At 48.6% G+C, this 22,492-nt stretch overlaps 2 protein-coding genes across 2 annotated transcripts in view; one reads left to right on the top strand and one right to left on the bottom strand.

Moving 5' to 3' along the window:
• Positions 1-1,052: 1,052 nt before the first annotated feature.
• On the top strand, positions 1,053-8,332 carry RABAC1 (Rab acceptor 1). Its single transcript, XM_063140183.1, has 6 exons — positions 1,053-1,127; positions 2,420-2,533; positions 2,676-2,888; positions 4,991-5,088; positions 6,840-6,941; positions 7,633-8,332. The coding sequence occupies exons 2-6, from the start codon at positions 2,454-2,456 to the stop codon at positions 7,719-7,721; spliced, it is 582 nt and encodes a 193-aa protein (XP_062996253.1). The 5' UTR covers positions 1,053-1,127; positions 2,420-2,453; the 3' UTR covers positions 7,722-8,332.
• Positions 8,333-15,212: 6,880 nt separating this feature from the next.
• Positions 15,213-22,492, bottom strand: part of ATP1A3 (ATPase Na+/K+ transporting subunit alpha 3) — a 32,763-nt gene continuing 25,483 nt past the window's right edge. Inside the window, exons 18-23 of the mRNA XM_063140365.1 lie at positions 21,350-21,473; positions 19,421-19,566; positions 18,218-18,348; positions 17,177-17,278; positions 16,814-16,905; positions 15,213-15,827 (exon numbers count right to left, since the gene is read on the bottom strand). Of these exons, the coding sequence (XP_062996435.1) occupies positions 15,799-15,827; positions 16,814-16,905; positions 17,177-17,278; positions 18,218-18,348; positions 19,421-19,566; positions 21,350-21,473 (624 nt within the window). The 3' untranslated portion in view covers positions 15,213-15,798. The remainder of the gene's footprint in view (positions 15,828-16,813; positions 16,906-17,176; positions 17,279-18,217; positions 18,349-19,420; positions 19,567-21,349; positions 21,474-22,492) is intronic.

Below are 22,492 nucleotides of genomic sequence, written 5' to 3'. Positions count from 1 at the left end.
TAAGCAACACTGCTGTCAATGGAGCTTACACCGACGCAACTATGTCCAGGATTGCAACCATGGTGTATAAACTTAGTTGTTTGTTTGCTTTGGATGTCTGTGTTTTGTGATGGAGTTTTTAACCTGAGTGTTAGCATCTTTGAGTATACTCAATAGAAAAGCAGGATACAAATATCCTGCAAGAGTAACTAGGAATTTTCCTTTTAGGTGTGGCAATAAGGGCTGTGATGATAAGACTGCTGGTATCCATATCAGACAAACAAATACTCTTAAGGTGTATTGCTATTTAGAAAGAAAAACCCAACAGCTCCCAGCATTCTGCATTAATACACATCTCTGTGTTATGCATAGTCAGGGAAGGGGGTATGCTCCAACTCCCCGCTTTGAGTCGCAATCCTATGCATGTTTAGGCACAGGGAGAAAATCCTACAACTCCCAGCATTCCCCAGCCAGCATGAAGTCAGTAGAGGCTGGTGGCTCCGATTCGGTGGGGCTGTAAATCCATTCTGGGTTTCAGTCAGAACCTGGCAGAACTCTAAAGGTAGGGTGACCATATGAAAAGGAGGACAGGGCTCTTGTATTTTTAACAGTTGTATTCCAAAGGGAATTTCAGCAGGTGTCATATGTATATATGGAGAACCTGGTGAAATTTCCTCTTCATCACAACAGTTAAAGCTGCATGTGCCCTGCCCTCTTTTAAATCTGGTCACAGTATAGCTGCAGTATAGCACCTGCAGCTTTAACTGCTGTGATGAAGAGGGAATTTCACCAGGTTCTCCATATATACTGACACCTGCTGAAATTCCCTTTTCTATGCAACTGTTAAAGATACAGGAGCCCTGTCCTCCTTTTCATAGGGTCACCCTACTAAAGGCGCTGAACTCTGTCCCCAAGACACCTTGGATGTCTCATTTAGAGTTCTGGCTGGTTCTGTCACAACCCCACCGAAATCGGAGCCAGCAGCCTCCGCTGCCCTTAGTTACTGCGGGAGCTGCGAGCGCATAAGACTACATTTCCCAGCACGCCCCGCGCCTGCGAAAGTAAACATCCTGCTCCTCCCCGCCCTCGAGTGCCACGCAGACAAATCGCTTCCGGCGGGGAGCTGGACCGGATTGCGAAGGAGGCAGGTGAGCGAGTAAGGTTCTGTTGCCAGGGGCAACCCTGGATGCAGGGGGGAAGCATCTTCTGGGCTTGTTCCGCTCCGGGCTGGAGCCGCCTAGAAGGAGGAAGGGAGGGGGGCCTCTTGTCAGGCTTTTTACTGAGCCCCTCCCTGAGCAAGTGAGCCAAGCGCTGCTAAAGAGATGGGAGACACACCCGGGGCTCTCTGGGCTTTAGCTGGGGTCTAGGATTGGGTAACAAAGGCACCCTCCGTGGCCTGTGTGGCATCCCTGGGCCAGTGGTACGTGGCAATTTCTTGTCTCCACTCTTACACTCCTCACCCTCTTGACTTGTAAGAAGATCCTTGGGTGGCTCCATCTTGCCTAGTATCCTGTTTCCAACAGTGGGGCAGACAAATGTTTTGGGAAAGCTTACTAGCAGGGCACGAGATTAACAGGCCGCCTTCCTGTATTTGTGTCCCCACCCACATCATCTGTTATTTGGAGCAGGGCCAGGGCCCCCCAGAAAGCCCACAAGCAGGAAATTAATATAATAGCCCTCTTCCACTGTTAATTCCCCAGTGACTGGTATTCAGAGCCATGATGGTATTCAGAGGGTCTATGCAGCTGTAATTGCTAATAGCTGTTGATACACTTTTCCTCCTCCATGAATATTCTCTTTTAAAGCGATAAGAGACCCATGAGAACTCCATGTAAGCTGCTCTGATCTTTCCAAGGGATAATGGAATATAATAATAATTAGTTATAGCATATTAAGAGGGATGGTAACACTTCTGAAATAATTATTTGTGGGCACATGGGTTGTGTCTGTCAACACAGGAAATCTCAGGGGGGTTTTGCTACAGGCAGCTCAGAGCTGTAGTATCCTCCAGGTCCTCTTGCTCAGCACCCAGGTAGTGCTAGGTGCTGAGTCCAGAGCTGTCTCATTTCTGAGCACCTGTGGGAGTTCTACACAAGATAATCGTGCTCTTAAAGTCCCTTCATATATTACCTTCCTAGGCATAGACCTATGTTTTGTCTTTTCTGTTAAGTGGACATCTAAAACTGTAAAAAAGTGAACATGTCAAATTCTATATTTTGCAAATGTAGATACATTTGTCCGGAAGTCTTGATTGGCTGCAGTCCCGTGTGAAGTGTACCCTTCACAGCAGACCGTTCTTTACCTCTGCATAATGTGTGAAGTTCCCCCACCTATCATTGGACAATGCACTTTGTCATTCATGGTAGTCTCCTCCCCTGCCCAGCCTCCCCTGTTTTGTACTTAACTATCCTACCTGTCTCTCTTTCCTATCTCTCTGTAGCTCCTGGATCTTGCCGGATCTTGCCTGAAGTGTGATGGCTGGCAAAACCGGGCCAGAACATCTCTTCAACCCAGCCACTGAGATGGAGGCCGCCGGAACTGTGCTGGGCACCAAGTAAGGAGAGGCCACTTTGCTCAAGGGAAAGGGCTTGGTGGCTTGGTGATGGATGTGTTCTTTCAAAGGTGTGGAGAGGGCTTTTGTGACTTGCTCCTTTCCTAACTTGCTCCCTTGCTCTTCCGATTTTGCCCCCTTCCAGGATTAACATCCCAGCACTCTTACCCCAAGGCCCTGCCAAGGAGTGGCTGGACCAACGCCGTGCCACCATCCGGCCCTGGGCCAATTTCGTTGACCAGCGGCGTTTTGGGAAACCTCGAAACTTCGGGGAACTGTGCAAGCGGCTTGTACGCAATGTGGAATATTTCCAGAGCAACTACGTCTTTGTCTTCCTGGGACTCATCATCTATTGCCTGTAAGTGGTTTTTGGTTTTGAGGATGTGGGGAGTGATCCTCCTAACTCTGCATTGAGGATGTCATGGAGCATGCACAGGGCTTCATACATCCCATAATAGCCAGGCAAACAACAGAATCTGGTACCAGGTAGTGCTGCAACCTTTAAACAGATTGCAAGATTGAAAACCTAAGAACGAGCAGTTAGCTGGGGAGATCTGGTGAACATTGTTTACTTGGACTTTTGATAAGGTTTCTAACCAAAGACTCCTGAATAAACCTAGCAGTCATGGAATAAGAGGAGAGGCCCTCTTCTGGGTCAGTAACTGGTTAAAGAACAGAAAACAGAGAGTAGGAATAAATAGTACAAATTTTATTCATGGCTACCCTGAATGGGTTTAGCCGAACACATATTATCACACATTATTACATAAAAAATTAAAATTAGCCGAACTCTGTACAGCAATTACTCCCATCAGCACACATCTTCTACAGTAAACATATCCTAATTTCTCATTGTACTCTGTATATCTATGGTATATCTATTGTTTACAATCATCCACCTGAACGTAAATTCTCCCAATGGAGGGAAGTAAATAGTGGGGTCCCACAGGGATCAGTATTGGAACCAGTTCTTTTCAACTTGTTCATAAATAATCTGGAATTAGGGATGAGCAGTGAACTGGCCAAGTTTACCGTTGACACCCAGTTATTTAGGGTGGTTAAAACAAAGGGATTGTGAAGAATTCTAATGAATGGCTAAAACCCATTCAAGCTGGGAGAACGGGCATCCAAATGGCAAACGCGATTCAATGCAAGCAAGTGTAAAGTGATGCACATTGGGGCAAAGAATCCCAACTTTACATATGTGCTGATAGTATCTGAGTTAGTAGTGATTGACTGAGAAAGGGATTTGGGGGGTTGTGGTACACAGCTGCGTGAAAATGTCAACTCAGAATGCGGCTGCGGAGGGGGTGGGGGGGAGGCAAATTCAAAAATAAAATACTGCCCTTATACAAACCTATGGTGTAACCACACTTGGAAAACTGTACAATTCCAGTCACCACACCTAAAAATGGAAATTATAGAGTTAGAAGAAGTGCAGAAACAGGCAACTAAAATGATCAAAGGGCTGGAGCAACTCCCCGATGAGGAGGGGTTAAAACATATGTGAGTGTTTAGAGAAAGGCAAGTGAGAGCAGATGTGATAGAGGTGTGCAAAATTATGCATGGTGTTGAGAAAGTGGATAGGGAGACATTTTCTCCCTCTTTCATCTTATATAAGAATACAGTAGTATAAGGCTTATTATTCGAGATCTGCCAGACCGATCTTGATTATTTTTGTTTAAACAGAAGCATAAGCAGCGTAAATGTGCAGAAAAAATTGTAACTTTGAAAAAGTCCAAAGCTCAAGATTTAATAGCAGTTAATTCGCTCCATGCCAAACAGGCAGGGCAGCCCCTCTGCTAGCGAGATGATAGACAGCTCTGCTCGGACAATCAGCGTGACATGAAGGCGGGCCCAGCCTGGCGTTTAGGTTGTCACTGCCAGTGGTGAGATGGAAGGGGATGAAGGCAGCCAATCAAAGCATGCAAGAGAAGGGGTGGAGGAAATTCGGAGGGGGGATTCACTGTGCACGAGCCATATTTGCATTGTTCACAAGGGGCAAAAAGGACAGGAAAGGAGCAGAATTAATAGTGATACTAGAACCCATGAAGCTGTTCAGTGGGAGATTGACAGATCAAAGGAAGTCCTTCACACAGTGCATAGTTAAGCTATGTAAGTCACCACCACAATAGGTAGCGATAACCACCAATTTGGATGGCTTTAAAAGGAGATTAGACAAATTCCTGGCGGAAAAGGCTATCAGTGGCTACTGCTCCTCAGAGACTTACGCTACCTCCATTATCAGAGGCAGTATCCCCATGTACATCAGCTGTTAGGAAACATTGTTGTCTTCCATTCATTTTTTCATTTTTTAATTATGCATTTTGGTGTCCTAAAACCAGCAACCTTTTTTATTATTTCAGCCTAGATTACTATGAAGTGGGAGGAGGGCTGGATTCATGCTCTATGTGGGTTCTTGATGCATCTAACTTCCTGGTTTTGATTCTCTCCCATTAGCATCACATCTCCACTCCTCCTAATTGCACTTGCTGTCTTCTTCGGGGCCTGTTACATCATCTACCTGAAGACCCAGCAGTCACAACTTGTTGTCTTTGGTAAGTGGAGGGAGGCTGCAATTCACCCAGCGTGTGTTTGACAGACATAGACTATGCCGATACATAATGTCCATAGGGATTAAATAACAGTGAAGCAATGATTATAAGCCTACCCAAAAGAAGCTTGTGGAATCATCCTGGACAGCTACGCACATGATATAGCCCTCGTAGGACTTTTACCACTCTGTATATTTTGAATGTCCACCCTTCCACATAACCCTCCCCAATTCCTTGCATGTATAAAACTAGCACAAAATGCAAAAGACTAGGTTTCTCCCGTACAATCCGCCCCGCACACTCAGGTCCTCTGGGAAGAATCCACTTCAGCTAGCAAAAACTAGATTAATAACTGTTACCCAGAGGACCTTTTCTTCCGCTGCTTCCAGACTGTGGAATGGCCTGCCGGAGGAGATTCGTCAACTTGACAGTCTTTTAGAATTTAAAAAAGCAATAAAGACTAATCTATTCCGGCAGGCCTATCCATTGAAATTTTAGGATGTTTTCAGGATGTTTTAATCATGTATGGTATGTTTTAATTCGTTTTAATGTGTATTTTATATCATGTTTTTATACTGTTTGTTTTACACTTTGAATTGTTTTAGTTTTTGTGAACCGCCCAAGGAGCTTCTGCTATTGGGCGGTATAAAAATGCAAATAATAATAATAATAATAATAATAATAATAATAATAATAATAGGTTAGTACCCTGATATGCTAACAAGGAAGGAGTATCCGATCTTGCAGTTCCGCACCTCATCCTGAGGTGATAGAGTCACAACTAGGCTGTACTTTGTGCCTTTTCTAAATATACAGATCAGAACTCGGACTGCTGCGTTCTGAGCTAAAATAGCAATGTAGAATATCCTGCGCTGAAGAGCTCAAAGCCACCAACACCTTGAATTGCTAGAGATCTATACATTGAGCTGTGTTGTTAAATCTACCAATCAACAGCAAAGTGTGCCAAACTAAAGCAGGGATTCATCAAATACAGAGCCGGTGACAACCAAAGCAGCAGGTGAACTTCAAAGGCTCAAAGCCTAGGCCTTAGCACCAATGGAAGATATGTGTTTTCAAACCAAATTGCTGTGTGGGGTAGGTGGACAGAGCTCCAGAGGGTTCCAAGGCACAGAGAAAGCCCATTTGACTGACACAAGGGAAGAAAGACTGTTGTGGAAAGGCTGCAGGCTGGATCCAAAGTTTCCGCGGGCCACATCTAGCCCCCGCAGTCCATTGGTTACCCTCCTCTGGGTTAAGACGAGGAGGAGGCATGTAAAAATAAGTTTTACTCATCATTGTCAGGTGACAGTCCCTGATTTCTAACTGAAAACTAATAAGGACCAGTTTGCCAGATCTTCACAGAGTGATGGCAATGATTTATGCGCCATGAAATCTTTTGGCCATGTGCTCTAGGTACCTCTTTTCCTCAAACCTCTCCCTTGTCTGTGTCATTAGAAGTTGCAGTTCCCCACGGTAGCCACCAGATGGCGATGCACCAACAAGAACTGGGCAGATGGTTGGCTATTCAGCCACGCCTCGCTAGGCTCCAACCCTGGTCTGTGGCTTCTGGGCCACGGGAGGGCTGGAGCGCTTGCATTTATTTCAAGTGACCAAGGAAAACTTTGGCCTCTGGCCTGGGGTCGTGTTATGCAGCCAACGGAGGTTTCTACCCTTTGCCTCAAGAGCCCCCAAAGCTACAGCACAGGCCCTGTGTGCCAAGCCTCTGTTTTCTCACCCCATCTTTTTTTCTCTAGGGCGGGAGCTCAGCACAGCCCATCAATACGGCCTGGCTGGAGGCGTCTCCTTTCCCTTCTTCTGGCTGGCGGGAGCTGGCTCAGCCGTCTTCTGGGTGCTGGGTGAGTGAGTAGGACAGCCCGTTTCCAGCTGTCAAGCATGAACTTTCTTGCTCCTTTTCTGGATGATAATTACGCTCTTTGTCTGTTCCTGGGAGATCTGGGACACAGCCCACAGTTCTTTGGGCATGTTCACACAAGCAAACCCCAAGGCTGTTACATTCCTGTGGGACATATTCAGAAGGAGTTCTCTCCCTTCTGCACTGCCAATCAGACATAACAGCAGGGATTCCTCCGGGGGGGTGTGTGATTCCTCCAGGGGGTGGAGCTTGGAGGTCAAGCACCACCCCCTGGAGGAACCTAAAGAGACTTCGCTGGCTGGATACAGAACCTCTGTGGGCCAGGTTAGGCTGGAGGGCTGGAGGTTCCTCCTCCTTGCCTTAGCGAGTGATACAGAATGCTTTTTCCTTTGCGCAGCAGAATGTGGGGTGGGGTTGAAAGACAAACACACCGTACTTCCTCCCTTGATGGGAACTGAAACATTGTTAAAGCACTTCCTGGTCTTCCATTCCATCCCACTTGGGAACCGCTCCTTTCTCTTTTGGCTCCCTTCTCTTTTGGCTCCTTTCTCTTCCTCCCTCAACCCTAAGATGTCCCTAAGAGCTGCAGAGGAGAGACTCCCCATCATTGTGGATAGGAAAGGGGCTAACCGGACTTCTTTCCGTCTCCCTATTCCCTCTCTCACCCCCTGCAGGTGCCACTTTGGTAGTTATCAGCTCCCACGCGGCCTTCCATGAACTGGAATCGGGCGAAACCGATGAGCTGCAGATGGAGCCTGTGTGAAGAGCCCGGAGACCTTCACCTGTCCTCCTTCTCTCCAGGGGGTCACCATGTCTTCTTTGTCCCTGTGTCACTGTTACACTATCCATTGTATATACTGCTTCTATTTCATTCAATTTCTCTGTGCCATTTCCTTCTCTGGGGGCTCCCTCCCAAGCCTTTAAAACCCTCAGTCACCCCTCCCTCCTTTTCAGGCTGCTCCCTGTTCTTAGCAGACCTTCCCTTCCCTGAATTCCTAGCTCTCCTCTGAGACATGCTGTAACGCTGTGCTCAGGGCTTTCCTTCTCCCCTCTTCCCCCAACAATCAACCCTCAAAGGATTCTCGCAGGCCTCTTTTCTTCAGCCTCCTTTTATCAGTAACATTAAAGAAACAAAAGTGGAGCATCCTTCGAGCGTATAATTTGTACTGCCCAAGAGGTCACAGTAGCACATGAGGATACAGTAACTGAAACGCTTGATAATGTACAAACAGCCACTCTGCCATTGACATGTGTCCAGGGTCGTTGGCTTACTCTGTAGCGACCAGCAGCAATCTTTCAGAAATAAAACCTCACAGACCCGGTGCATTGCTGCTGTGTTTGCCTGCTGGGGATAGAGAACGTTTTTATCGGAAACTGCAAACCACCCAGAGTCCATGATGGGAAAAAGTTCCATCTGTGCCTGTGCCGCAAGTTCAGCAAATTAACCCGAATCTGCACATTTTGAGTTGTTTTTGATGTAGTCGATCGGTCAAAACAAATTGGTTTCTTTGATTGTGGACATCGCTAGCCTAAGATGTTTTGGTACCTGAAACGACGACTCCAAATGGCACCATGTAGTGTTCTTTTGTGCAAGCCTTTCTGAAATGAACCAGATCTAGCATGTCCCGTCCCCCCAGTTGTTAACACAATATATACAACCGTATTGCAAGGACTTAGGCTTCTGTATATGTTTATATTCATATGCTGTATCATTCTCCAATAACTATCAAATAGCAGCCATAACTTTACAAAACACTCTTGACTATTGATTGCCTTCTCTTAACCTTACACGTTCTGTAAATTTTACTCCTTTCCAGCCATTATTCATCTGCTTGGAAATTGTTAGGACGCTTAACAGTACGCCATTTACAAGTGACTAATGTTCTGGCAGCAGTTAATAAATTCCCAGATTAAGTCATGCTGTTCTTCTGTTCATTTCAGCAGGCTTTCTCCGGAACTTCTCAGTGGATCATGTCCCATGGGTCTCATGTGCATTGATTTAATTATGCATGGTGTGTAGAAAATGAGCAGAGATAAATTACTCTTTTGCTCACTCTCTTTGTGTCACATCATGAGGAAGCAAGTTTGTTTTCTGTTGCTCCAGCGGGTGGGGAGCCCAAACCAACAGGTTCAAATTACAAGAATGTTGTAAACATTAAGATGGTACAAGCCACCTGGTAGAACAGACTGCTTTGGAAGTTGGTAGACTATCTTTTGTTAGATGTCTTTGAAACAGGGGCTGGATGGCTGCTTCATGAGTGAGCTCTAGCAACGGATTTCCTGCATCATCAGTGTTGTGTTTCTCAAAACCTCCTGCCTTCTTGGGGGACAATTACGAGGCCTGCTAAGTAATCCACAAAGCTTTATTCAAGCAATAAACATCTCTTCTCACCTGAAGAGAGTCTAATCTCTAGGAATTTTCCCCTAGGCAAAACTATGCAAGATAAGCGAGACAATTGTCCTTTCTAGAAGAATAGAAAGCCCTTTCTCAAGACTCGTTAACTTCAGAGAGACTAGTTCTGAGGCAGTTTCTGATGGGATGCCAGCCGGGCTGACTTTCTCTCGCCTTCCTTTAGCTCCACCCATTTTAGTCTGTGATGTACTCTAGGATCGGCTAACCTCTCCATGCTCTCCCCCTCAGAAGAATATTGGCTTCCCACTGACTGTGTATTGTTTGCCCTTGATGAGATAAGCTCTGGAGAGGGTTCACTCGCATCTGTTGAAGAGCTTGTGAGAGCTTTCTACCCCACTGGTACAGGCTAGCCTGTTTCTGACGCCGTCTCCTCTACTTCAGAGTCTGATTCTGATTGTTCACCTGAAACACCTTCTTCCAACCCAGGGGGAGCAGGGCTAGACATGACAAGCAGTAGATAAGACTACTGCTAATGCAGGGCAGAAGGACTGTTGCCTTCAGCCCCTGCTTGTGGGGTTCCTGGAAACATCTAGGTCATCATGGTTGGAAACGGGATGCAAGGCTAGATGCACCAGCTTTCCCAAACCTGGTGATGGGGTTCTAGTCCAGCACATCTAAAAGGCATAGGTTGGGGAGTGCTGGGATTGATCTTTGACCTTGTCCAGCTGGGCAGTTCAAATATCCTGCCCTCAGTGCACGAGAGCCAGCACTTTGGTTTTCAAAGGAAAAGTGCTTAGGGCGGTCAGATGCAAACTAGGGTTAGTGAGAGCCAGCGTGGTGTAGTGGTTGGAGTGTTGGACTGGGGCTCAAGAGATCTGGGTTCTAGTCCCCACTTGGACATGAAGCTCACTAGGCAAGTCACTGACTCTCAGCCTAACCTACCTCACAGTAGGTTGGTTAGGATAAAATGTTGGGAGGATAAAATGGAGAGGAAGACTACGTTGTCCGCCTTGGGTTCATTGCAAGATGGGGGAAAGGCACGATATAAATGCAATCATAAATGTCCTTATGTTTCTTTGTTACGTTTATATACCGCCTTTCCTCCAAGGAGCTCAAGTTGGCGTATCTGGTTCTCTTCCCATCATTTTATCCTTACGACAAGTCTGTGTGGTTGGTTTGGCTGAGGTAGTGACTTCGCCATGGCCATCCAGGGAGATTTGTGGCCGAATGCGGAATCCCAGTCCTTGCCCAACAGCCTGACCTGGCTATGAATGCCACGGTGCCAGACCTCAAGTCCTTTGGATGTAAGACTCCCTCCCTCTTGGCAAGTCTGCCTTTATCTGCTTGGTTTCTTTGTTGAGCTGGAGAATGTCTGCAGTTCATTCTGGCTCAAGTAGGTTTCCCAATCCAGCTTCTGTGTCTTTTAACACTGAAACTGAGCAAGTGGGGGTTTTTTTCACCCCTGGCCTCACGATGAGGGATGGGCAAAGCTCCACCAGGTGAATCCCTGACCGTCATCACACAGCAGCAAAAAAAAAAAACCAAGCACTTGCTCAGGAAAAAGTGTTGAAGCAGCTAAAGAACCCCCAGTATACTTATGCCTGAGATAAGGTCTGCTTAAATCAGAGGTCTGCTTAAGGTCTGCCTACATCGGAGCAATCTGGATGTAGCGTTGTAGTTCTATCCACAGTATTAAAGCAAATTGTGAGTTGGGGGTGGTTGGGGGCTGGGAGGGAAAGAAGCCACCAGAATATTATCACCTGATGTGCATAATAACCCGGGAGGCTGGTTTTTGAACACCAGTAATTCCCAAATTGAGTACTGTGATTAATTGCTCCTGTGAGCATCAGTCACAAACACCGAGAGAGTGGACTCTGTACGTGCCTGCAAAATTCACTGCTTTGGCTGTTTCCTCTTTCCAGTCATCCACCGCTGGGAGTTTGCCGTTCTTTGCATCAAGTGTGATTGGGTCCTTCAACCGTGGGCACCATTATCCACCCCTCTGAGGAGGCTGCCTGTTCTTGTCAATGACACACTTTGTGGGCATTAGGAGTGAAGTCCGGCTTCCATTTTACTTCATACCCGGTGGAGAAAGGCCCCCGGGGTGCATCGGAAGCTTGGGGGGCTTGCAGCTGTGTTCTCCATGTGTGTCTTTCATCAGGTTGTGTGACATGAGGATTAGGATTATCGCCAGCATTTTTAATGACTCCTGAGCCAATGCCTTTTAAGGACTGCCATTGCGTGCCAAAAGATCTCGTGCTCACTCACTTTATTTCCATGGCAAGAAGAGGAAAGGAAAGGAACCTCTCATGCAACCACTGAGTCGTTACTGACTCTTGGAAGGACGCCAGCTTTCACTGACGTTTTCTTGGCAAGCCTTATAGCGGGGTGGTTTGCCGTTGCCTTCCCCGGCCGTGATTATCTTTCCCCCAGCTAACTGGGTAGTCATTTTACCGACCTCGGGAGGATGGAAGGCTGAGTTGACCCAAGCCGGCTGCCTGAAACCAGCTTCCGCTGGGATCGAACTCAGGCCGTGGGGAGAGTTTCAGCTGCAGAAACTGCTGCTTTACCGCTCTGCGCCACACGAGGCTCATATATGGCAAGAAGAGCTTCACATGTAAAGCTCACACATATTCAGCAGCTGTTAAAAAGGCACAGGAGCAAAAAATTGGCGACTCTAAAATGGGTGGGGGGTGGGGAGAGAACAGGTTCTGAATGCCCTCTCTAGATAGGAGAAAGAAACACACACACACACACCGCACCCTGGCCCCTCAGTTAGTTTTCTGGGAGATGACGCCTCCCTTAGCACCTTTCCACCTGTCAGCAACTTCGGCTGCTTCGTCACCATGGCAATATCCTCTCTCTGTGTCTCCATCCTTTAGTTGCCTTGGCGATGACCTCCTCTCCCACCTTCCCCACCCCATGGGAGCCAGATGGAAAAAGCAATCCGATTAAATTAGCTGCGTCAAGCGGCATCTTCTGAGGTAACGGACAATGCCAAACCGGAGGTGGGGATGGGGGAGGTGAGCACAGAGCTGGAGATTCAAAACTGGGGCAGCGGGGCTGAGTGGTATAAGCATCCCAGGGCAAGGCTTTTCTATTGTGCCTCCCCCTCCCTCTCCCTCTCCCTCCTCTCTCTCTCTCTCACACACTGCAACCACTGCTTCCACTTAACCTCAGGACAAGAAATCCAAACTGGACTATCTTTAGCCAAATTCAAAATTTTCGCACGCTTTGCTGGTGTTTCGCACGCTTTGGCCAGTGGCGTTTCTACCTCTAAGAACGTAAGTGCCATGCTGGATCAGACCGAGGGTCCATCTAGTCCAGCACTCTGTTCACACAGTGGTCAACCAGGGACCAACAAAGCAGGACATGGTGCAGCAGCAACCTCTCCACCCACGTTCCCCAGCAACTGGTGCCCACAAGCTTACTGCCTCGGATACTGGAGGTTGCACTTAGCTATCAGGGCAAGTAGCCATGGATAGCCTTCTCCATGAATTTATCCAAGCCCCTTTTAAAGCCATCCAAATTGGTGGCCATCACTACATCTTGTGGTACTAAGTGGTGTGTGTGTGTGTGTGTGTGTGTGTGTGTGTGTGAGAGAGAGAGAGAGAGAGAGAGAGAGAGAGAGAGAGAGAGAGAGAGAGAGAGAGAGATTCCTCTTTGTGTATGTCATGTAGTAAAACTTAAAAATAAGTGCAATGCCCAACAGTGTGCTTTTTGGTTTTGCCAGCAGCTTAGACCCACCAGTGCGGATGGAAGAAAGCAGTCGGGCCAGATCAGCGGCATATAATATTGCTACTTAAAGAGCATTTTTCCACATCGTAACAGGTCCTTTGTGTCTCTCGTCTCAGTTTTAAGCCCCAAGTTGTGGCTGAGGTGGACCACATTGGTCCCTCCTGAGATGTACAAGCAGGTCAACTTCTCAGAGCTAATTAACACACCATGCAGAAGAATGCAAGAGGTGTAGAAGAATTCAGGACTATACCACTTCAGATGACAGGCATGTGTGACATTTTTTTTAAGTGTCTGCCATTGTAGAAGCAAAAACAACCCCGTCATCCATATGGTGAATTACCATATTGCTGGGGGAGGCTACTGTAAACTAGGGCTGTGCACCAGCCCCCCAAACCACTTCGTGGCCTAATCCGGAACTTTCGGATCGGGCCCGAACCTGTTCGGGCCAATCCGACCCTCCCCCGACCTGCTCCGGATCAAATCCCAGAGCGAGATCCGAAGGGTTGGATTGAGATTTGCCCACCATTTTGCCCCCTCTTCCCCACTTACTTGCCTCCACGGCAGAGGCAGGTAAGTGGGGAAGGGGGGACAAAATGGGGGGTGAATACGTCCCCCTCCCCCCTTACCTGGCTCTGTCGCTGTCGCCACATGGACTGCAGCGACAGAGACGGGTAAGCCCCCTCCCCCCCACTTACCTGCCTCCGTCATGGTCCAGCAGCGGCTTCAACTGAGGCCTGGGCCTCAAAGCGGAAACAGCCCCCCTGCCTCTTTACATGGCGCCATCACCACACGGACTGCGGTGGTGCCAGCGGCGCCAGGTAAGCCCCCTCCCCCCCACTTACCTGTGATCGGAGCTCCGGATCGAGGTGAAGAGATCCGCTTCATCTCGATCCGCAGCTCCCCCGACCTGATTCGGCTCCGCCATTGGCAGAGGCAAATCGGGCCGCTCCACTCCCACTTCTACGACCCGAAACGGAGCGGAGCACAACCCTACTGTAAACCTTTCGTCTTGATCTGTTAAGTTTAATGCACACGGGGCTATGCTGTGTTTTAATATTGGGGTGCCTTCAAAAATTTGAGGCACAGACATGCAGTCTTCTACCTCCATTCCAAATCGGTACAGCCTGCAATTTTATCCCCTCAGTCTACAACCTCCTTCTGTGAAATGGGTAGATGGGTTTCTCATGCAGCGTTTCTCATCATATAAACACATGCATGCCCAGACGAAATGAGACTGCCACCTCTCTCATATTAAATATTCCACTTCTGTTTTTGTTTTTTTATTTATTTGTTAAACCATTTTGTTTTGTTTTTCCTTGTTTTGGTTGGTTCACACGACAACACGATCCCGAAATGGGAAGGGGAGATGGGACAGGACAGAATGCACCTCCCCCAACCTGGCCCCTTCATGTCCCCCCTCCCCTCCCCTCCCCAAACACAAAGAAAAATAATGGGTCGATGTGGGGAGAAAACACACGTGGCGCCACCTCACCCAGTCAGGCGTCAGGGAACCCGCTCTCCCCCCTCGCCGGGAATGAGGAGGAAGGGCACGTTTTCTCCTGGAGAGAGGGGGTTATGGCTGAGGCCTCCTCTGCTCTATACGAGGTGGTGGGCCAGGGACACAGGAAAATGGCTGACCAAAGGGGGAGGGTGGTGTTAAGCACCAATGGGGACACAGCCAGGAACGTCCCCCCTTTCCCCTTCTTTTGGAATAGGAGGGTAACAATGACTCAGCCCCCCCTCCCCGCCAATACACACACACAGTTGGAGGAGGGTGGGAGTATAAGCTGCTGTCTTGGTCCTAGGAGAGCAAATCTACATGCAGCGGAAGGAGACTCTCTACACCCCTGGGTTTCATTTACACATCTAGCAGGAGCCAGAGTCAAAGGGGAGAAGGGAGAAGGGAGAAGGAGGCTGGGGGGGGGGGGCGGGGGCAGAGGGACGAGGAATCCTGGTGCGTTTTGTTCTTGCTGGGGAGGGGGTTTCCCCTTTGTGCTCAAACACTCACCACCCCACACATATCAAAAAGGCCAGGGAAGCAGAGCTGGGCAGTGGGCCTAACCCATAGCTGACCTTTGTTCTCCTCTCTTGCACGCACACGTTCACACACGCACACATACACTCCCCACAGAAGGGGGGATGATTAAGGAAGAGGAGCAGAAAGGATTCACCTCCCCTATTTGGGACAAAAGTCTGACTACTGCTAACCAGATAATGGGGGTGGTGGAACCCTCCCTCCCCCCCAAATCCTGACTTGCTTGGCTCTCACATCTGAGGCATGTTGTTCTGGGGTGCTGCTGGTCCCCGGTTTCAATCCCAGCTATGAAAGGGAATCTGGTGTTGCAGGGCGGATGGGGGGCGGCGTTTTGCAGAGGTAAATAAATATTGCCCCATTTCCCTAATTTGATCTCTCACAATGCCCCCGCATCCCCCAGGCTGCTCCTAAAAACAAAAGGAAGAATATGGCAAAGAGCAGAGGTTGTGGGGCGTAGGTGGTGGTGGGGGTTTCCCTTCCCCCACCTCCAGCCTGGGACATACATGCAGGATGAGACAGGATGGATTTCCCATCTCAGCCGCCCGGGTTGGGGAAATGGGGGGTAAGGGGCTTGATTTGTTGTTTCTATGGCCGAGTTTATGATCCCGGCAGCGGTCTCTCTCATAATCAGAAGGGGAGGGATAGGCAGAATTTTGGAGGGGGGAGCATCCCTCCCGGCAGGGGAAACAACCAGCAACAGACAAGAGAGGAGACTCAGTAGTAGGTTTCTTTCTCCACCCATCCTGTAACAAAAAAATGGAGAAGGTGGGCATTAGTGCAATCTCCTGCCTCCACGCTCCTCTCCCTTCAATCCCTTCCATCTTCCTTCTCTGTATTCCCAACCATCATAGAATGATGGTGATGATGGTGCTTCATCCATTGATGGCTTTGCAGGAGCAGAAAGCACTCCTGCTTGCACAAGGCAGGGTGCCCAATTTTTGCTAATTCCCCCTAAACCCCCCACCCCACCCCAAAAAGCTGCTTCTGAGAGTGAGGGGACCCTCCAGCACAGTATGGGGTATGGCCAGAGGACTTGCACTAGATAAGAACATAAGAAGAGCCCTGCTGGATCAGACCAAAGGTCTATCGTTCGGTTCCCACAGTGCCCAACCAATTGCCCGTGAGAAGCCCACAAGCCAGAGATGAATGGAAAAGGACCCTCCTGCTTGTGTTCCCAGCAACTGGTATTCACAGGCACACCGCCTCTGGTGCTGGAGGTAATCAATAGCCATCGTGAGTAGAAGCTATTGATGGCCTGATGCTCCATGGATTTGTTTAATCCCTTTTTAAAGCCCTCCAAGTTGATGCCTATCATTGCATCTTATGAGAAAGGGGACTAGCAAAAACTGAGTGCCCTGCCCTGTGTGAGAGGAAGCATTTTCTACTAGTGCATCACTACCGTTGGCTACATTTTAAAATGTACTGTTGTTGTTGTATTGTTATTCTTATCATCATCATTTCCACCAATAAGCATGGTGCTTATTCAATAAGCCAGGTCCTTGCCCCAAGGAGTTTACAATATAATTGTAAAGGGTAGCACGTGAGAAAGGGCACTAGATGGTAAACTCCTTAGCAATCTGTCTGGTCTATGGGACTCTGTAAACCTCCACGTATGAATACACAGATAAAAAATAATCAATTAAAATAACCCTTATTTTAAAGTCCGTGATGATTTCCGCAATTTTCTGCACACTTTGCAGCCTACCCACATTCTCCATGCCCCACTCACCTCCTGGGTTACGGCGCAGTATGAGTTTACGGATCTCATCATACACAAAAATGAGGAAACTGTATGGGAAGGCGCAAAACCACCAGCTAGGCCTGATGAGAGAAGGAAAAGAAAAAAGTTAAGCACAAGAGCTGGGAGAAGTTTGGGGTACGGGTCGAATGGATGACTTGAGGGATAAGGCTCCCTGTGAAAGAAGCAGATATTCTGACTTTTATCAAGCCCAATACTCTGGATTCCACCAGAGATGGAAAGAATCCTCCATCTTGTTTGAAGAGGACGCCCAGAGAGCTTTGGCTATGGGGCAGTATATAAATGCAATAATAAATAAATAAATAAAAGAGGCCGGCTCCTGACTGTACTCACTTCAGGGGATACATTCTCAGTGCCACATCCATGCCGGGGCAATAGGATAGGAAAGCGGCCAACGCAGTCTCCTCGAAGAGACCAAAAATAAGGATCTTGTTTCTAAAGGGAAAAAGAGAGTGTGGGTGAGTCCCATTACCTCAAAGAACTCCCCTCGGTTCCACAGGCATCTCCATTTTTGGCAACTATACCAACACCCACCCATGGCGAAGGAAAGACACACGTCCCTAAATATGCCTCAACGACAGCAGCCAATCACAGATCACCCGGGCTGCATCAATTGCATATCCTTGAGGGATTTACAATGTCCCATCACATTTACAGGTTCGTCATGGGGAAATATTAGTGTAACCCGCCTGTTTTATAAACAGTGAAGCGACTCTATAATCAGGCCCACAAGGTCAGGGTTATTCCTGCCATGGGCGGAAGGTTCACGGTGCCTTGGAACAGAAATGTTGGCCTGTGAAAGACCCAAGGTGCTCAGAGCCCTTTTACATATTACATCTTTAAATGTAATATGTAAAGAGGATACCTAAATAAGGTATGAATAAGACAAACAGCTCTTTGGAAATACGTTGGTCATGCACCTCCCTGTCAAGGTCATGCGCAATGGCAGAATCCATTTTTTTGCCACAATGTGTGAAACAGCCCATAGGCTCCAAAGGGATGTGGGATCCTAAGGGATCCCTTGATCGTTGAACACAGGGGTTCCCGCCTGGAAATCACAACTTCTGAATCTCATGTGTAAGCTAGCCTTCCCCAAGCCGGTGCCCTCCAGATGTTTTGGACTACAATCCACAGCATTTCTAACCAATGGCCATGCTGGTGACAGGAGTCGATGTCCAAAACATCTGGAGGACACCAGGTTGGAGAAGGCTGGTGTAAGCAAACTCGGAGCCCGGTCCTTCCTGGTTCAGCTCTGGCCACATCGTGCCCACTGAGATTTGAAGCTTGCTGGCCTCCCTTCCATAATCCGTTTTCCGGCTGCAGCAGGTCAGAGCGGCTATTTCCTTAACCAAACAGACAATCCAGTAGCCTTACCTCATGCCTTGCTGGAAGACTGAATTCCTCCTGGTTTTGCAGATGATCAAATCAGCCCACTGCACCACCACAATGCTGACAAAGAAGGCCGTGTGGCAGGTGAATTCCACCACTTTGCGCTGCTCGTAGGTCTAGGAGGGCAAAGGAGGATGGGAGCTGTAAGGTGGCGCCCAGGGACAGCCAGAAATATGGTGCCCTGCCTTTCTCTCTCTCCATCTTATATTTAAATACATATCTGAATGAAAATGTTCGTGCAGATCTCTTCTTAAATTTTGGATTATTGTGGAAATGGGACAGAAAAGACTTATGAGTGAACATAAACTGATTTGTCCACCCCCTAATGACTTCTACACCGCTCCCAAAGCTTCTGGGACCTCAAGAGCCTGTGGCCATGGAGACGCTGCGTCACCATACAACTAGGGCCTGCCCAAAGCATTTTGCCACCTGAGGCAAAGGGCAAGATGGCGCCCTCCATTCCATGTACAGAAGCTGGAACTTTATTTTGACACTGGTGATGGCACAGCATCCTCCTGAGGGAAACAGGCTAGTGTAGGGGGTGCAGCCAGGCCACATGGCCCTCCAACCCTCCCACATCTGCCATCTCAGACAGCTGCCTCACTCTGCCTCATGATAGGGCCGGCCCTGTATGCAACAGTGACAGAAGAACCCCTCTGGTTCTTGCCTCAAGGTCTTGGAGTCTTCAGCCTATCTCTCTTACAATTGGTCACTCACAGTGCAACCAATTGTAAATCTCAGCCTTCATATTTCCTTCATTGCCATTCTTAGATTCACATGTGTCAGTGATCAAATGTCAGTGGCCAAATATCAGAAGTTAAGGCGAGTACCAATGTGTATGGTATATAAAGAAAAGGAAGGAAATTGTCAACTTCACTGTGAGGCAGGACTGGATGCGTTGAGGTTCAGATGTTTACCAACTAAAGAATTTACAGCACAATGCTGTGCATGTCTATTCAGCATGTCACTGAGTTCAATGGGGCTTACTCCCAGGTAAGTGGGAATAGGACTGAAGCCTTACTGACTATAATCACAAACTTGCACTGCAAGTATCTATATAGAATCATAGAATAGCAGAGTTGGAAGGGGCCTACAATGCCATTGAGTCCAACCCCCAGCTCAATGCAGGAATCCACCCTAAAGCATCCCTGACAAAATCTATAACAAAGATAGATTCCTTCTACTTACCCACTGCTGCCCATACGAATCCTCCAGGTCATTGACTGTCCGGTCATCCCAGTTAAGACGGATGCCCACAAGAACAGATGGAAGGAAGCCATTCTCAGCCAAGATCACAAAGTAGGAGAAGAAACCACCCAGTGCCTGAATCATTCCTGCAAAATAATTTGAGGGATGGTGAAATCCCATGGAGATGTCCTTCAGTCACGCTGTTCAACTATTCTCCTCTCTCATTTCAGCCATCTTAACACTTCTAATCTTCCTTAGCCCCATCTAAGCCTATGTGTTAGGGTTGTATATAGAGTCTATCTGCATGAATCTTATCCATGGCATACAAGAGCCCCAACTGTTGTAAAGCATCCCTCGCTGTTTGGTTGGTGATACCCACTCACCACAGGCAACCAGGTGAGTGACTATTTGTAAGCTTTTTAGTTTTATTTTTTTGGCAACAGAGGCATGGAATCTCGAATCTGCTGCAGAATTGAGTATCGCAGTAATATATATTAGGGGTGTGCACGGACCCCCCCACTCCGCTTCACTTTAAGATCCGCCATTTTCGGATCGGCCCGCTCCGCCCCGCCCCCACTCCGCCTGTGCCCACTCCGCTCCGCTCGGAGCTCCGGATCCGGATCGGAGCTCCGGTCCCCCCCCATAGGGGGGGTTACCGGGCCCTGCGCGGCAGAGCCCGGTAAGGAGAAGGGGGGCCTTACCTGCCTCCGTCCGTGGTCCGTCGCCATCTTCAATTGAGCCCGTGGTTCCACCAGGAAGTCTGGGCCGCAAGTGCGGCCCAGACTTCCTGCTGGAACCAAGGGCTCAATTGGAGACGCTGACGGACCGCGGACGGAGGCAGGTAAGGGAGAGGAGGGTGGGGGGCGTTACCGGGCCCTGCTGTTGTCGCCGCATGGGCGACAGCGACAGCGGCAGGGCCCGGTAAACCCCACTTACCTTTCCGGCGGAGCTCCGGATCGAGGCGAAGGATCCGCCTTCACCTCGATCCTCTTCGCCACGCTCCGCCGGCCCCCCAATCCTCTTCGCCTCCGCCTTAAGGGCAGGCGAAGCCCCCCGCTCCGCTACTGCTTCTCCGGTCCAATTAGAAGCGGAGCACATCCCTAATATATATTCACTATCACAAAGCCAGTTTGGATGGCTTTAAAGAGGGTTTGGATAAATTCCTGGAGGAGAAGGCTATCAATGGCTCCTAGCCCTGGTAGCTATGTGCTACCTCTTGTATCAGAGGAAGTAAGCCTGTGTGCACCAGTTGTTGGGTGCTGTTGCACCACGTCCTGCTTGTGAGTCCCTGGTCGACAGCTACGTCCAACAAAGTGCTGGACTAGATGGACCTTTGGTCTAATCCAGCAGGGCACTGAGTGCCAGTGTGTATCTGATGCTATCTGTTTTTAATTGCTCATTTTGATCCTTTAATCTTATTGTTTATATTATTATGTTTAGTGGTTTTAAATCTTGGAAGGTTTTACCCTAAAAGGTGGCTTCTAAATCTTTAAAATAAATAGATAGTAAATGAAAGAGTGAGATGAGAAAGCCCGAAAACCTAAAAACGCTTACCAAGGATTGTTCTCCATGGAGTAAAACATGTTTAGGCTTGCACTGTAAGGCTGTATTCTTACTTGGGAGAATTAATCCCAATTGGATTCAGTGAGACTTACTTCTGAGTAAACATGCACAGAATCCAGTTGCAAGAATCCAGTTTATATATTTAATGTGGAGCGGTGTTGCTGTTGGTGTCTCCCAGAAATATTTCTACCTCTGCCCCAAGGGCTTGCATGGCCACCTCCTCTGACTCAGATTCACAGATCCCGTTGCCCTCTATCACCGGCACCAACAGCCAGAACACCAATCGCTAGAGGCTGGCCTGATCCTACTACCATCTCCAACAAACAATGGGGCGTCCTACCACATTGTCCCCTCCTCCTCACTCACCAATCTGCCCGTAGGCCATGCTGATCAGCCGCTCGTTCACCAGCTTGTCAGTCCTGGGGTTTCGTGGTTGACGCTTCATGATGTCACTCTCCGCTGCTTCATAAGCCAAGGAGATGGCTGGTACCTGGAGGGAGAGCGCAGAGGGTTGCCGTTGGCGGAGTTGCAAAATGTGTCAGGATTGGACCTCAGGTTTTCCGACAGAAGCTTTCTTCTCCAGGGAAGGAGTAAAATCATCTCTAGGGCGAGGGACCGGAATCAAAGAGGCAAGCTGTCTTCTCTTTCAGAGGTTCTGCCAATTCGCTTTCCTCCCTCCATGTCTACCAAACTCCACCGAGAGCAACCTGCTGCCCTCCAAATGTTTTGGACTGCAATTCCCATCATCCCCAGCAGCAGAGGCACTAGGCATAGCCTGGCTCTCCTCCTGACTAGCCAAGATCCTTTCTTTGCCATGCCACCTCCAAGTTTTGGGAGACCCCCCTCCCCAGCAAAATGCCCAGAGTCACCTGCTCCTCTTCACCTCTGATCATCCACTCACTGCTCATTTCCCTGTTGCTCCAATCCCAACTGCCCCCAGAAGGAGAGGGTGGGCAAGCGGCAAGGAGCAGCAGCAGGAGGGCCAGGGCACATGGTAGTCAGCAGTAGGGGCCACCCCTTAGTGCCAGATGATGCCAACCTATGACTCTAGCCTTGGTCCTCTGGACCACCAGGCGTGGTGAAGTCCTGCCCTTATCCCACCAGGTACCACTTCCTGATCTGCCAATAGGGTGGCCAGGAGGACTGCCTTACAGAGGGCAGTCCTCTGTTAGAAGGGCTGTCAGAGGAGGCTATCATGAGCGTCAAACTCTGTTCATTCCTGGATTGGATATTCTATCAACTGAGCTACTGAGGGAATGACTACAAAGCTTCCAACTTCTGGATGAGCTGCAAGAAGCTGTTTTATACTGCGTCAGATCGTCAGGTGCATCTAGCCCAGAAGGATCTCCTCTTGACTGGTCGAGGCAACCCAGAGTCCCAGACAGACATCTTTCTCAGGACCCACTGTGTGGGGTGGGAGTGGGGGGAGCCTGAATTTTTAAAACATATGTAGAACTGGGGATATTCAGTGACTGAACTTTTAGAAGCTCCAGATTGGTTTTTTGGGGG

Source organism: Elgaria multicarinata, chromosome 13 (genome assembly GCF_023053635.1).
Source record: "Elgaria multicarinata webbii isolate HBS135686 ecotype San Diego chromosome 13, rElgMul1.1.pri, whole genome shotgun sequence".
Classification (NCBI taxonomy): Eukaryota; Metazoa; Chordata; class Lepidosauria; order Squamata; family Anguidae; genus Elgaria; species Elgaria multicarinata.
Note: the sequence above shows the minus strand (reverse complement) of the source record. Positions and strands in the feature narration are given on the sequence as shown.

What these genes read in the sequence shown, in the direction of transcription:
- RABAC1 (XM_063140183.1), top strand. Translation starts at nt 2,454, where the DNA reads ATGGCTGGCAAAACCGGGCCAGAACATCTCTTCAACCCAGCCACTGAG. An exon ending in GGACTCATCATCTATTGCCT is followed by an intron (nt 2,889 to 4,990) that starts GTAAGTGGTTTT and finishes CTCTCCCATTAG; the next exon opens with CATCACATCTCCACTCCTCC. An exon ending in AGCCGTCTTCTGGGTGCTGG is followed by an intron (nt 6,942 to 7,632) that starts GTGAGTGAGTAG and finishes CACCCCCTGCAG; the next exon opens with GTGCCACTTTGGTAGTTATC.